The following is a 13971-nucleotide window of genomic DNA, read 5'->3' as shown; positions in this document are numbered from 1 at the left end:
GCAGTTTCCTCCTGCAGAGGCTGTTGATGTGGTCCATGGAACTGCCAGTCTGGAGTTATCTTGATCCCATTCCATTACCTTTAAGCATTTGTCATTGGATTGGATGAAAAAATAAACCTATTTCTGACAGCTGTGGAGTTGTTGCTAGTGGGTCTGTGAAAATCTCTGATCTCTTTGACAAGGAAAGGTTATCAGTGACATCTGAAGTGTTACCCAGAGCTGAGGGATTCTGGTTTTTTCTCCTGTGGCTCTGGAGTCGTGGTGTGTGTGAAGGACTCTGAAGTCAGCACACTGGTAGCTCTGTGGGAACACTGCTTTGAGTCACCTGTGATGTACCTGAACATCTACACTCTCAGAGTGTTCAGCAGTAGCCAGAGTTGTTGAATTGTACAGTCTGCATTTTGATTTATTTCCTACTTTTCCCCTCTTACTGCTAATGCTGTGCTCATACTGTGGTGGCTTTAGGTTTTATGTGAGCTGGACAGGCTGCAGCTCTGTGTTTTTGTGTTGTTCTAAGGGACTGCAACAGGTTTGGCCCCAGGAAATCACTGTGCCTGCTTTTGGTGAGAGCTGTTCCATGGCTGTGTGTGGAATATAGATTTGCAGCCAATGATTCATTAAAAGTTTTTACTTTGTTTTAATTGTGCAGGACACCTGATGATCTCTCAAGGCAAATTGTGGCCCTGCAGCAGAGGGAGCTTGCCCTGAAAGAGCAGAATTCCACCTTCATGAACAGGTGAGTGACTCCAGGAGGGGATGCTGGTAGCAAGACCCTGCTATGTTAAAGCCCAGAGAAAGGAAGGGCTGCAAACTGAGAGAACAGCTCTTTGTATTTCCTTGATGTTCCATGGAGACTTCTGTGCCACCTTCTGTTCTTTCCCATGTTGATAAAGGGCTTTCTGCTTACTGAAACCCTTGCAGGAAGAAAAAGATGAGTAACTGTGGGTGATGCAGTGAAGAGTTAATCAAGATTTATGCTATGAGTGTTTGCAAGGGGAAGTGAGTTGCTTTCCCCAGACCATTTCATCTGGAAAGGAAATGTCACAAAGCAAAATGTGCCATCTGGGTATGGGAAAGGGAGTAGGAGCTCTGAGGACTGTGATTTGACTGCTAAAAGGACCAGGTTGAAGAGATGGTGAAGGAAAAGGATGTTTGCAGTTTTGGTGGCAAAGTGCTGTCAGGCTTTGAGAGAAGCAGCCTGTTTATGGAGTGAGATGTGTGTTTGAAACATGAGAGTGTTTAAACCATTGCCCTCCTGTGGGAGTGAATGTGTAATGGGGACATGAATTTGCCAGAGCTAAACTTTCCAGACTGTACTGGTTCCACAGCCTTTCTGAACACAGTTCCACAGCGTGCCAGGCAGGGCTGCTCACCCTCAGTGCACATCTTCTTGCTTCCCTGTTTAATCCCACACATTAGGAGCCCTCTGTTAAAGCCATTCTTGTTAAAAGCAATACCTCTGTCTTTCAAAAAGACCCTGGACTGTTTGCACTGCAGGGTTGTAGCTGCCTTGGCTGAGCAGCAGGAGTGTGGGGAATTTCAGCCTTTGGTGTAAAAATGCTGAATGTTGAGCTCTGGGTGGGCACACTTAGCTTATTGTGGGCAGCATTTCCTGATGTGTCTCCTGAGGTAGGTGATGATCCTCTTTTGGGCTCCACCTTCCTAATGATGGGCAGGATTCAAGCAGGGTGGTAAAAAGTTTTGGCTGTGCTGCTGCTGTTAATGAAACTGTTTAGTCACTTGTAAAATGGTTAGCTAAGTGTAAATTCCCACAAGTGAGCCAGCCAAATTATTGTGTGGTTTTATCTGTGAAGTTTAAAGGGGAGAAAAAAAATATCTCACCAATATAAAAAAGACATTCTGTATATTAAAAATAAACCAAGCAAACCCTCAAACCCACAACTGATTAAATGATAAAATAAAAGAATGATGGTGGTGTTTGAGTTACAGATTTGGGTGGTTTTTTTTTTAGGCTGCTTTTCACACCCTTCAGAGAACTTATTTTTCTAAATTTATTAATGGCCAAGGGGAAATGTGTATTGAAAAAGCAGCTTTTTGGTAGTGCCTGTTCATCTAAATATAATTGTGCCAATTTAGTTTAAAAATAAAAACATGATTAAAATTACTTTTTGATTTCAAGTTAAATGGGCTGTAAAGCTGCTCAAATTAAAATTCTAACGTTTTCCTGATGCAGTGCTGTGTGTCAGTTCTGAAACTGATAATTTTGACTTTCTTCTATCACATACCTTATTCTGTCTTAAAAAGAAGGCAATAAGATAAATTTTTAAAAACCTTTCATTACAAGTGATTTGAAAGTTCTCAGCAGAAGATTTTGAGTTTTTGGAAATAAAACCTTGTTAAGGAAGCAAACCTAATTTTCTCCTTTCTATAAATCTTTTCCAGATTTAGCTGATGGTCTTCTCTTTTATTTGTTTCATAATTGTGTTCAGAATTGTCTGTGTATTAGAGTAATTTAATATGTGATCATGCCTCCCTCTAGTGATGAAGCCCAGCACTTATTCAGCTTTCTATTGTTTTTTTTTTTCAGCCACAGGTTCTTTTCCTCTTAGTTGAAATATGTTGTCTTTGGTGCTGATAGTGCAATGGTTGATTTATAACATCAGTGGTTGTGTGTGTACAGAACAATGTGCTGTACAAACACCACAACATTTGTGTCTACCCTGAGAACTTCTAAGTTGCCTCCATTAAAATTAATGAATTGGCAGATACTTAAGAAAACATCATCACAAGTTTGCATCTGAATTTATTTTTATGACAACAAAGAAGAGAATCACAGCTAATCCTGACTCACCTGTTGTTACAGTGCAAAACTGTGTTTAGTAGAAGAGATTTTTGAGTGTCATGGTAAAGAGCATTATATGGCTCCCTTCCCTACCTGGCAGATATTGAGTCTTTGTGCAGTGGGTGTCTGTGTGCTCATCTCCAAGCTTTTAAACACAGGCAGGAGAGTGCCTGGAAGGTGTGTGTGAGGGGGGTTTGCAAGCTGAATATTCTCTCTGTGTCTTTACACTGCAATCATCTTGGTGTGTATTCCCAGTGATGCTTTCCCACATTGTTCAGTGACTCGGGTAGACACTTGCCAGCTGCTATTTCTGCTTCCAGTGTCCTGTAGTTGATCTAGAATGGGGAGTTATGGTTGGTAAACACCTTTTCCAAATGGCTTCACTAAACAGAAAAATTATTTTTTCTCATTTTTGCATTCTTGACCTGCTTTCCATTTATTACTGTGCATTTTCAGAGCTGGTGTTTGCCTAATTAAAAGGCAATAGAGATGGTCCCACCACAAAGAGACAACATCACTATAAACCCATTTTTGCAGTGGTATTTTCCTAGGTGGGGATCTGCACTGCAATCTGTGTTTTATGTAGCCTGTGCAATTGCTAGTGTCTCCAGGCCTCCCAGAGATCAAATGATGATGCATATCCTATTTGCTCCATCACTCACATTGGACACTTTTAGACACAGAACCACAGGGCTGAATTTCCTGAGCAGTAGGTTTAAATCAATTTCTTTTAACAGTGATTGTTTACACGTCTGAGTTGTGTCGACTCCCTCGGAGCTTGCTATTTTTGCTAAGGGGAGAAAACCTTCCTGTGGTGCCAGCATGGGGCAAGAGGAGGGTCACTTTAGCACTGAACACACGGGCAGCAACTCACTTCTCTTGGCAACTTGAGGATGGCTGAGTAATGTAGCTGAAAGTGCCATTAATCGTGCGTGATGGACTCTCGGTGCTGCTTTGGAGTGTGTTGCTAGAAATCATATAAATAGAGTAAATTACACTTTCAGCAGCAGCAGCAGCAGCAGGAAGTGTCCTGGAGCTTTTTAACTGCAGAGCAAAGATAACAATCCAAAGGTTCAAAAGCTCAAAAGAAGATTGCTCAGGGCCACTTTGATAGCAAGAATTGTACCTGTTCTGCTATTTAGGGAAAGGTGATGGAAGGAAGGTGTTTAATTAGTGGGTCAGCTTAACCATGCAGCCACCATTAGTTAAAGCCCATTTCCCCCCCCAGCTGTGACTGCTGTAGGTGTGGTACACTGAAATGTGCTGGTGGTTGTAGTTTGGAATATGGAAAGTCAGCTACGTGGTTCATAAGCTTTTCTCTGATGGAGAAATGATGTAGCAGTTATACTATTTTTTTAAAGTGAGAAAAGCTGCATATTTATTGTGCCTGCTTCCTATCTACATATTTGGTCTCTCTAGAGAGATTTCCTCAAACAATCCTGGCAAAGTATTCTGGAATTTGAAATGTTGTCCTATGAGATGGCTCATGTGAGGGAATGATGCTGATTTATGGCTTGAGCTTTGCTGCATTTCTGAAAGACTACGAAAATGGTTACTTGTGGCTCCTCCCAAAGTGATAATTTCTACTTTTGCTCTTGTGGTCTAAGTGCAGGATTGACTTTGGACCTTGAGATGTCTTGTGGAAGGTCAAATACAAGGAAATACATAGGTGAAGTTGGTTCTGGGCAGGATGAAGGACAGAAGGGAAAATGGTAGAGCAGTAAATCCTTGGTTCTGGGCTTGAGATCCTGAAGCTGATGACTTATTCCCATCACCTCGTGTCAGAAACCCAGCCATGTGTTTTGACATATTGTTTCATATGGGAAAGGGGACACAGAGAATGTGTTTGGAAAAGGATTTTCCTACTGCAAGTGCTCATGGAGTTCTGTTAAGAGACATGGTTGTTTACCGCCTTTATTCATATAAATCATGTAAAACTGATTTACCCAAACAACCTGCTGTGTGTGTTGTTGTTTAAAATGAAATAAAACCCCAAACCATTGAAGACCAGGGAATGTAGATTGCAAACTGAACAGAAAATGCTTTAGACTTGGGCAGCAGGGATTTTTTTTAACAAAAAAAATGAATGAGTGATGATAAGCCCAGAACTGTCCATCTTCATAAGTGCTGTTAGATCAGAAGTGTTGTAAATCTATTGCCCAACCTCTCTTTTCTTTGGATGTCCCAATGAATGTCAGTCACAAAAACAAATAGAGCCTGTCAGACTTCTTCCCCTAATCTTCTGGAAAGTTGGACAGAAGTTTAATTACAGTGAAGTGTCTTTTATCTGACAGAGAGAGAAGTGCTAGCTTTTTAATAGGCTTTATGAGTTATTTTTTGATCAAAAGAAGCACTTAATGTCTAATATAGGATTAGGTAGGGATTTTTTTTCTTCCTTTGTTCATTTATATGGCACATTGCACCTTGATTTATACATGGAGGTGTCTGTGTACCTAATATCAGACAAATGTTTATTCACAGTGCTTCAGGGCAATATTAACTGCTGGCAGGTTCTGCATTCATTTTACAGAGGGAGATGATGAAGAAATGACTGTAGATGCTGCTTTTCCTTTTCTCCAAAATGGATCTTTCCTGCACTTTTATACCAGAAGGTACTCAATAGGGTCTCATTAAGTGACCAATCTACATATTCATGTAGTAAGCTTCTAGAGCAACATCTGGTTATTCATGACTCTAATTAGGTAGATACAAAGCTTTTCTATTTTTTTTTTCTATCGTGTAGTTAGCAGAAAATAGGAAAGCAAAAAATAATGTAGCCAAGACATTGACTTATGCTTCCAATTTGAAAAACATGGGATTTTGCCCAGACCTTTGCTTTTCATGATTGTGCCATTTTTAGTCTGATTTCCTGAGGAAGTGAGGCTTATTACTGTGCTTTGTGTGCGTATGTAGATGAGATTTGTCTGTGCCTACCCTACACTTTTGAACTTGCAAGTTGTGTTCTGTCAAGCTTGGCAGATGGTGGAGGTCTCAAAAATATTGAATTCCAGCAAGTTTAAGGCAGTCAGATCTCCATCTTCAGGAGATCTCCAGCCTGAGGCCATGCCCTGAGGTCATGTCAGGGATCAGAGCCCTGCAGGCAAACAGACCCTTGGGAATGTCCCACTGTGAGGAAGGCTCCTTTGGAGATCAGGCAGCACTGAGGGAGCTCTGGCCTCACACCCTAGCAGCACCACAATCCATCATTTTTGCTATTCCATGCTTTCCAAAGGCTCATGGCATTTGAGAGTACCATGGTAATGTTGCTGGCATGGTTTTCATGCTTTTCATGTTTTGTGTCATTTTGGTATGAGAAAAAGAAGTCTGCTTGAGTCAGGAGTCACCTTTAGGGAGAGAAATCCACAGGAAACCAGGCAGCTTTGGTTCTGGAGCACATGGAACATTCTCTCTGTATTTAAAAAGAAAATATGTAGAAAAAAGCCAAAGAAAGCAGCCTAGAGGGGATAGACAAAGCTATAATGATACCCTGGAGCTCTGTGGAGAATGTGGAGTGCAAAACCAGTACAAATATTAGTACTTGGTTCCTTACCTTTTATTTGACTGTGCTCCTGGGAGAACATTCATGAATAACCTGTGAGAGCACTCTGTTCAGTGCTCTGATCACTTCTAATGATTAAAAAAAAATTATAGAAGCTATTTAACTCTGTTCTTAATAGTCCTTCTTGTTCCAGGGTTGTGATTGACCCTGGCTGTTCCTACCAACATCCCTGATGTCTGTGCATCTCTTTATTACTGTAATGAATGATAGCTTTCATTTCATCTGGAGATGCTGATTCAGCATTCCCTTGGTAGCAGTGGGCATTATTGACCAGAAAAATGTGTAAAAATAACCAGCTAATTTGGTAGGAAGCACAGGCTGTTCTTGGTAGTGTGTGGTACAGCAGACACCGTGGTTGGAGCTGCACTGTAAAACTTAGGGAAGGAGAAATCTGCCTTGCATCTCTCCTGTGCATGACTCACATCTACCCTATAAATCTTTCACTTCTGTGAGATTAAAATTCCTAAAAATTCTAGATGAAATAGATGTATCTTAATACTAGTCCAGAGTTCTCAGAAACCAGAATGAATATTCAGATATTGAAGTAATTACAAGTCAAAACTTATTATCTATTTTCATTATTCTTATTCTTTCCTTCTTAGCAGAGGGATGCTATGATCAAATTAATGATTTACAGGAGGCTGATGGGCAGAGAGCCCCACATCCACGTTATATTTGTGATATGAGTACAAAGGGAGGAATTGCAATCTCAGCTGTGCAGTAGGCAGCAGTACAGAAATATTCTACTTTAAAACCAGTGGTATTATGTAAAACCATATATTCAGCCTGCTGCCAAGGTTTGTATAGAGCTCTGGGAATTGTAGTGCTTTAAGATTTCCAGTTCTTAGGTTTTGTCTTTTATTTCCTCTGCAACGTGGCAGTATGCCTTGAAAAAATTGATGGGAGCTGGAAAGAGTGGGTCCTATCAGTTTGTAATACCTTTGGAATCATTGTTGAAGTCACCAGAGTGATTCCATAAATGGGGAAGATGATGGGAGCCCAGGAAGTCTGGACTCAGTTTCTGGAGTGCTTTCCTGGGTGCTGAGTCACTTTATCCAGTGACACGAGTTTCTCACCTCGTGAATGAAAACAAACATTGTATCCTGCCTGCTCTGCACGTCACTGTTTTCAAGGCAAATAAATATTAATTCCTATCTACTCACATCTGTTAAGAATTTTTTGTTCCTTTCTCCCCAAATACACATCTGTTACTTCCCATACAGTATCTTAAAATGGCTGTGGTGGCTGTGGCTCCTGAACTGTTTCATGAGAGGCCATCAGCAGTCAAACAAGGCTGTGTTTAACAGGTTTGTCTCTTAATTTGTAATGCTAGAACTGCAATACAGCTTTCCTGAGCAGTCATGGGAAGCCAGAGGAAGATTGGTGGCAGAATGCGGAATGAATTTTCTGCCTTTTTGTACTCATTTATTTGAACACCTACTGTAGTTGCTGTAATAACAGGAGTTTCAAAACAGACTATGGCTTTTTCTAAAGTACTTTATGGTACTGTTGATACTGTTTATTTTGAGCAGATTGATGAGGACAGCCGGAATACACAGAGACATTTTACCAAGGTAAATGTGAATTCTGTAGGATTTTTTAACCTGCTGTAAAGTGGTGTCAATTCAAATACTGCACAGAATATGGTTATGCCTGAAAAATAGATTGTCTGGCCTGGGATGTCTCAATCAGTTGATCATATCTGCATGTACATTTTGTTCAGCTCCATAACTAACTGCTTCTTGAACAATTTCTCATCTGGATCACATCCTCTCTACTGCCTTCAGGCTGCTGTTATTGGTATTTTCATTATGTGTTTAATATTCTTTGTGGCTGCTTGTATGCACCTGTGAATGTATAGAGCAAAATACTGAAGGTATATCACTGCTGGTGGTGGGAAGGCATTTTTAATTAGTCATAAATATTCTCCTACTGTCAAAGTTTTATCATCTATACAAAAGACATATTGCTTGGAAAGTTTATTCAAGAAGTGAGCTGCTTGTCTTTTTTAGCTGTGTAAGGCAAAAAAAAAAACCAAAAAAACTTGTCATAAATTGCAGTCAACCCCCTCCCAAAAAGCAGCTTTCTCTTGCTGCTCTGAAAGTTAAATGACTAATGTGCATAATTTATTTGAGCATCTGTGCTAAAAACTTGCATACCAAGTTTTAGTTCAATGTGATCAACAATGGCGAAAATTAGGATTTATCATGGAAATGCTGACGGATGTGAACATGTGGAGGCTAAACCGGTGCCTGACAAACCTTCTTATTGTGCAATGCTAATGGTGAAACACAGTTTTTTCTGCTCTAATTGCATTCCCCCCCTCCTTGGCTGCTTAATTTGCTCCTTTTCAAAATTTGGTGGTTTTAGCTGCACTTCATATTTGGATTCCTGCTTTTTCTGGAGTTTGCATAAAACCTCCTAAGTTGTCTTGTGATATTTCTAAGCATAAGATACCCTGAGCTGCCTGGCTGAGCATCAGCATCCCGGGCTGGGGCTGGGGCTTTGCAGTAACTGGCTGAGAACAGGAGATGGTGCCGGCAGCCTTGGCAGCTGCTCTGCCTTCCCTCCCCTCCTCCTCCTCTGCCTCGCACAGCCAGGCTGCTGTCACCAGCATTATAAATTCTGGAGCCAATTAGCTAAAAAATGTTACAAGTGAAAGGAAAGAGAAGAAGCTGTAGAACATCTTGATGTGAACATGCCTGTTTCAGAGCCTGTTTCAGAAACTCTTCCTGTGGAGAGCTTGAATCGCAGAATCACAGAATGGTTTGGTTTGGAAGGGACCTTAAAAATCAACATTTCCAACCCACTGCCATGGGCAGGGATGCCAGGGTCCCTGGCCACTAGACCAGATTGCTCGGGGTCCCATCCAACCTGGCCTTGAACACTTCCAGGGATGAGACATCCACTGCCTTTCTGGGCAGCCAATTCCAGTGCTTTACCACCCTCTGAGTAAAGAATTTCTTCCTAACATTTGATCTAAACCTGCCCTCTGCCAGTTTAAAACCACAGCCCCAGGTCTTATCACTTTCTACCCTAAAAGGGTATGTCTAAAAGGTCCCTGTCCCTCCTTTTCATGAGCCCCCTTTAGGCACCTGAGGGCCACAGTAAGGTCTCCCCAGAGCCTTCTCTTCTCCAGGCTGAACAACCCCAGCTCTCTCAGCCTGTTCTTGTAGGAGAGGTGCTCCAACCCTCAGGGCATCTTCCTGGCCCAGCTGTACCTTCTGCTGCAGCTCTGGTGCAGCTTTTGGTGAAGCATCAGATACATTAGAGGCATCTGGTTAAGGAAGGAGAAGTTGGTTTGGAGGAGTCAAGGCAAGGCCTTCTTAGAAAATGGTGCTGATAAAGTCTTATGTTAGGTATTGGAAGGATCTTGGATGTCTTCGTGCCTTGCCGGTGCTTCCTTATTTCTCCAGCCTTGTCCACAAGATTTCTTGTTGAATGAAATTTATTGAAAAAATTCTTTTGTTGATATTTAAATTCCCAAAGTCAGACCAATTGCTTAGTTCTTGCATGGGCGTCACAGAAGGGAAATGTGTTTATAGTCAGTTCCTCTCTCTGTCTCTCTTTGAAACAGTATTTGGTGTGTTTTCAGGCAGTAGTGGCTCAGCCATGCCCTTGTTCAGAAGAAATGTTGACAATTTCTCAGTACGGTCATTCTGTTGCAGGAGTGTGTCCCTCCTTAGGAAGGAGATAGAGTTAGAGATGTGTTCAGAAGGGATGCATCCTACTGGTACAGTTATTTTGTTGCTGGTGGCTTGTTTTTGTTTTGTTTTTCCCTTAACCTGTGGTGGGATGTGACATTCAGAGGGCCTGTTGGTGCTGGATGAGTGGTCAGAAAGCAAGCTGGGACACGGTGCTCTGTTTGAGTTTAGAACAGTGTTCCAGCAAAAGTCATTTCCTTGTCATATTTTATGTATGGGTTGTTTTTTTGCATATTTTCAATATTTAAAACAATGTCCATATTAATAACTTTTAAAATACGTTCTCACTGTTAAGAGATGGAAATCAGTAACAAAAAACACACACAAAAAAAAATCCCATCAAAACCCCCACAACAAATCCCCCAAGCTTTCCTTTTATTCAAGCAACAACAATCAAATTCTTATGACTGGAATAACTACTGAAGAGGCTCTCTGTTTCTCAGCCAGAGAAAGCTTTTGAAATATTTATGGAAATAAACCAAAATGTGTCCCTTTCTGACTGTACAAATAAGGGATTATCAGATCTAGCCTATGGCAGTTGCAGTACATAGAGTCCAAAGCATCTACAACTAATAACATAGAGTGTGTGCTTTAAAAAAAGCTGTGAGGTTTTATTTTTTTTTAATGGGACTCTACTGACAAAACAGCACATTTTCCATGGATTATCCTAATGAAAAAGTCCTTCTTTGTGCATCTTGCATTAGAGGTAAAAATTAACGAGACAATACATTAATTGACCTTTTAAAACCAAAAGCATCATTTATGTTGATGCATCTTTATCTACTTAAAGAGCAGGACTGAAATCACTTAGTAGCTCTTTCTGTGGTAGCTGGGAGTGTGGAGCAGGGCTGCTCCCATCCCCTGCTGTTGAATCCTGTGCCACCAGGGATAGAATTGCAGCACAGCTTGTCTGGCTGTGTCACACTCCCAATTTACTGAGTTGAACTTGCTCATCTGGGTCTTGTGCCTTGCTTTTCATTCTACAAATCTTGCTCTGGTGTGAGAATCAGAGCTTGTTGAAGTCAGAGTGCATTTTGATGATTCACAGAAGACTCAGCAGAGCCAGGTTTGTGAGGAGCAGTGCTACCTTTTATTAGCCCCAGAGATAGGATTAGCAGACAGACACACGTGTGGGCACACGGCCAACGCTCCCATCTGATGGGGAGGGAAAAGCCTTCCAGCTAAATGCAGGCTGAGAACAAGTGCTCTGAGCTTAACTTGATTCATCAATTGGACAATTTGAGAGAGAAGGTGGTGGGCACACTTGGGACAGGAAGCAGAGGAGATGGAAGGGCTGTTAGCACCCATGAAGAAGAGACTGTCCAATTTGTTCTGATAGCAGGATTTAGGTACTTGGAGAACACAAACCATCAGCAGAATGAACTTCCTCCTTATAGAAGGAACTTGAAAGCAAATAGTGTGTGTCATGTTTTTATTGGAGCCACATCCCAGTAAATTCTGTGCTTCACTGACTCAGCACTGGGGTGTCAGCCTTGCAGTTAAGAGACTTGGACTTCAATTTTATATTAGCCAAAAATACAGTTTTCTAAACTGTCAATAAAATAATTTTGCTATATTGTTTGACTTATCTCCTGTGGGCAGTCGGGTGCAGCAGCAAGTCTGAACTGCCAATACAGTGGCTGCTGAATGAGTTTTGCTTTGTTTGTCTAAACACTTTCTAGGATCAGTCACTGTTCCCTGAGCCCTGCTGCGAGTGCTGTGGGCTCTGCTGACTCTGGGAAAGGCCATCTGCAGATACCAAGTGGGATGTTGGTGCTCATGGCAAAATCTGTTGTCAATTTTGGACTTAACAGCAGCGTAATTAACTTGTTTATTTATTTTTAATTGTGTCCTGTTAATACAAGTGCACCTGCTGCTGTGTTACCTTGAATCATGATGTGCAGTTTGTGCACAGCCATGGGTGGTAAGTCACTAGCTCTCCTATTTGAAAGTGACATGATGTCTTTTAACAGTGTATTTGTCAGGTTTTTTCTTTCCTGATTACTTCCAAAAGGGGGGGAAAATGCTGATAATAACTGTGATTATAAAACCCCAAGTAACAGTAAGATAACCTGGGGCAGAGTAGTGCCTAAAAATACTTGTTGTTTTTAAGCTAATTACATTTTATATTGCCAGTGACCTTTTGGAAACCTTTCATTTACATGGATTGCTGATGCCTCCAAGGAAATGCCTTTATGCAGAGGGAAAATGCATTCCAGTCATCTCCTCGAAGCAGAATGCAGGTCTGCTGTCTGTAGAATGTGCCCTTTCTCAGGACTTCATAACAGGCTTGTTCTGAACTGCAGGGAGAGCTTTTCCTGGTGGAGAAGATGAGCACCCAGGCTGTGCCATCTCTCCAAGCTGCTGCTTGAAGGTGAGGGCTCAGTGTATGATGAACAAGGATGGGGGGCATTCTTGAATTTACAAAAGTATTCATTAATACTTAAAGGCAGAGGAGACTTGAAATTCATTCTGATTTCCTTGGAAATTTATGACTCAGTGGCAAACTTATGAATGTGGGCCTTGTTTCAAACATATGAGCCACATACAAGGCAGAAATTCCTCAGTTTTTGCAAGCTTTTAATTTGGATTTTTTTAATGTTGTGTTGAAATAAATACTTCACATCTTCCCTGAATGAATGCTGAAGGTCTTGAACTGAACACAGGAGAGTGAGACTGGATGAAGTTTTAGCAATTTCTCCTTTCCTATCCTCTGGAGACAGTTGTCTAATTCCTGAATGAGAACTGAGCAAGAGAGAGCAGATTTGTTGCAGCTCCCTTGGATAATATAGCTGTCATTGAGGCTGACAGAAGTTCCTGTGTTCTTCTCCTTGCAAACCCAGCAGTCCTGGTCAGACAGCCTCTGACTTCATTGGTTTTGATGTTTTAAAAATAAAGTGAGTGGCATCTTTTGTTGATGTGTACAGACTTTGAAGAAGCTCCTCTTGTCCTTAGAGAAGTGAATCAAGCCAAGGACTTGGTGTAGATGGTACCATGTTTGATCAGGCAAGCTACTTTCTAATTCATGTTTTTTCACAGCACTTTTATAGAATAAGTTCCTTCTCTAGGTACCTTTCTTCAAAGAAGTAGATAACCATCATTGTCTCTGCTGTAAGATACTGAGGACCATTCTTGAAACATGGGAGAACTGGACACATGGAATCCATGAGACTTGGCTGATTGTTAGCAATACAGAGCCATGTACATATTCCCATACTGGGGTTTATGCCACTGAGTACTCATCACTATGCCAGGAGAGGCTTATGTGGAGGTCAGCTGAAGTGCAGAAAATTTGGGACCAACACATGTCCTGCAGCAGAGACGAACCAGGGCTTGTAAAAATGCTTTTCTTAGAAGGAGGCTGATGGCGTAAGCAATGTGTGTCTGCTGTGTTTTTACACCTGACCTAGGCTGGAGCCTCTCTGAAGTACATTAAATGTTATTTATGTTCTCCCCGGGTGTGCACAAGGATATGTGTTACTGCTTGTGGTCAATGATGTGGTGCTTTTTAATGTGTTAGAGCTGCTTCAGGTAAGGAGGATGAGGAGAGGCTGGATGGAAATTGAGAGACCTCTGTAAGACAGGACTGCAGAAACATTCAAAACTCAGTGGACCTTTGGAAGCAGTTTTGTTCTGGGCTCTGATTTTGACCCAGGACTTGTGTGTAATGTTAAGCAAGTCAGCACAATCTGTCCTCTGGCTGGTGGGAGTTAACAAACCTTGTGACAGAATTTACCAGAGCATGTCTTTGTCACTGCTTGTGCAGGGCTTTCTCAAAGAGCAATTAGTGTCACTTGCAAATCCTAAAGCTTTTGCCTATGCCCCAAACAGATTTTTTTGAATTCTTTCAGGTATAAACATGAGAGAAAGGAGGTAAATTTTGTTTTGCTTCAATCAGCTTTGTA

General features: G+C 41.4%; 1 protein-coding gene across 3 annotated transcripts in view; it reads left to right on the top strand.

Annotated features, from left to right (window-relative positions):
- Positions 1 to 13971, top strand: part of MAD1L1 (mitotic arrest deficient 1 like 1) — a 348651-nt gene that overhangs the window by 34991 nt on the left and 299689 nt on the right. For all 3 annotated transcript variants that reach the window (XM_038151270.1, XM_038151271.1, XM_038151272.1), the window contains one exon: positions 650 to 736. In XM_038151270.1, coding sequence (XP_038007198.1) covers positions 650 to 736 — 87 coding nt within the window. The remainder of the gene's footprint in view (positions 1 to 649; positions 737 to 13971) is intronic.

The sequence above is a fragment of the Motacilla alba genome, chromosome 14, assembly GCF_015832195.1.
Source record: "Motacilla alba alba isolate MOTALB_02 chromosome 14, Motacilla_alba_V1.0_pri, whole genome shotgun sequence".
Lineage (NCBI taxonomy): Eukaryota > Metazoa > Chordata > Aves > Passeriformes > Motacillidae > Motacilla > Motacilla alba.
Note: the sequence above shows the minus strand (reverse complement) of the source record. Positions and strands in the feature narration are given on the sequence as shown.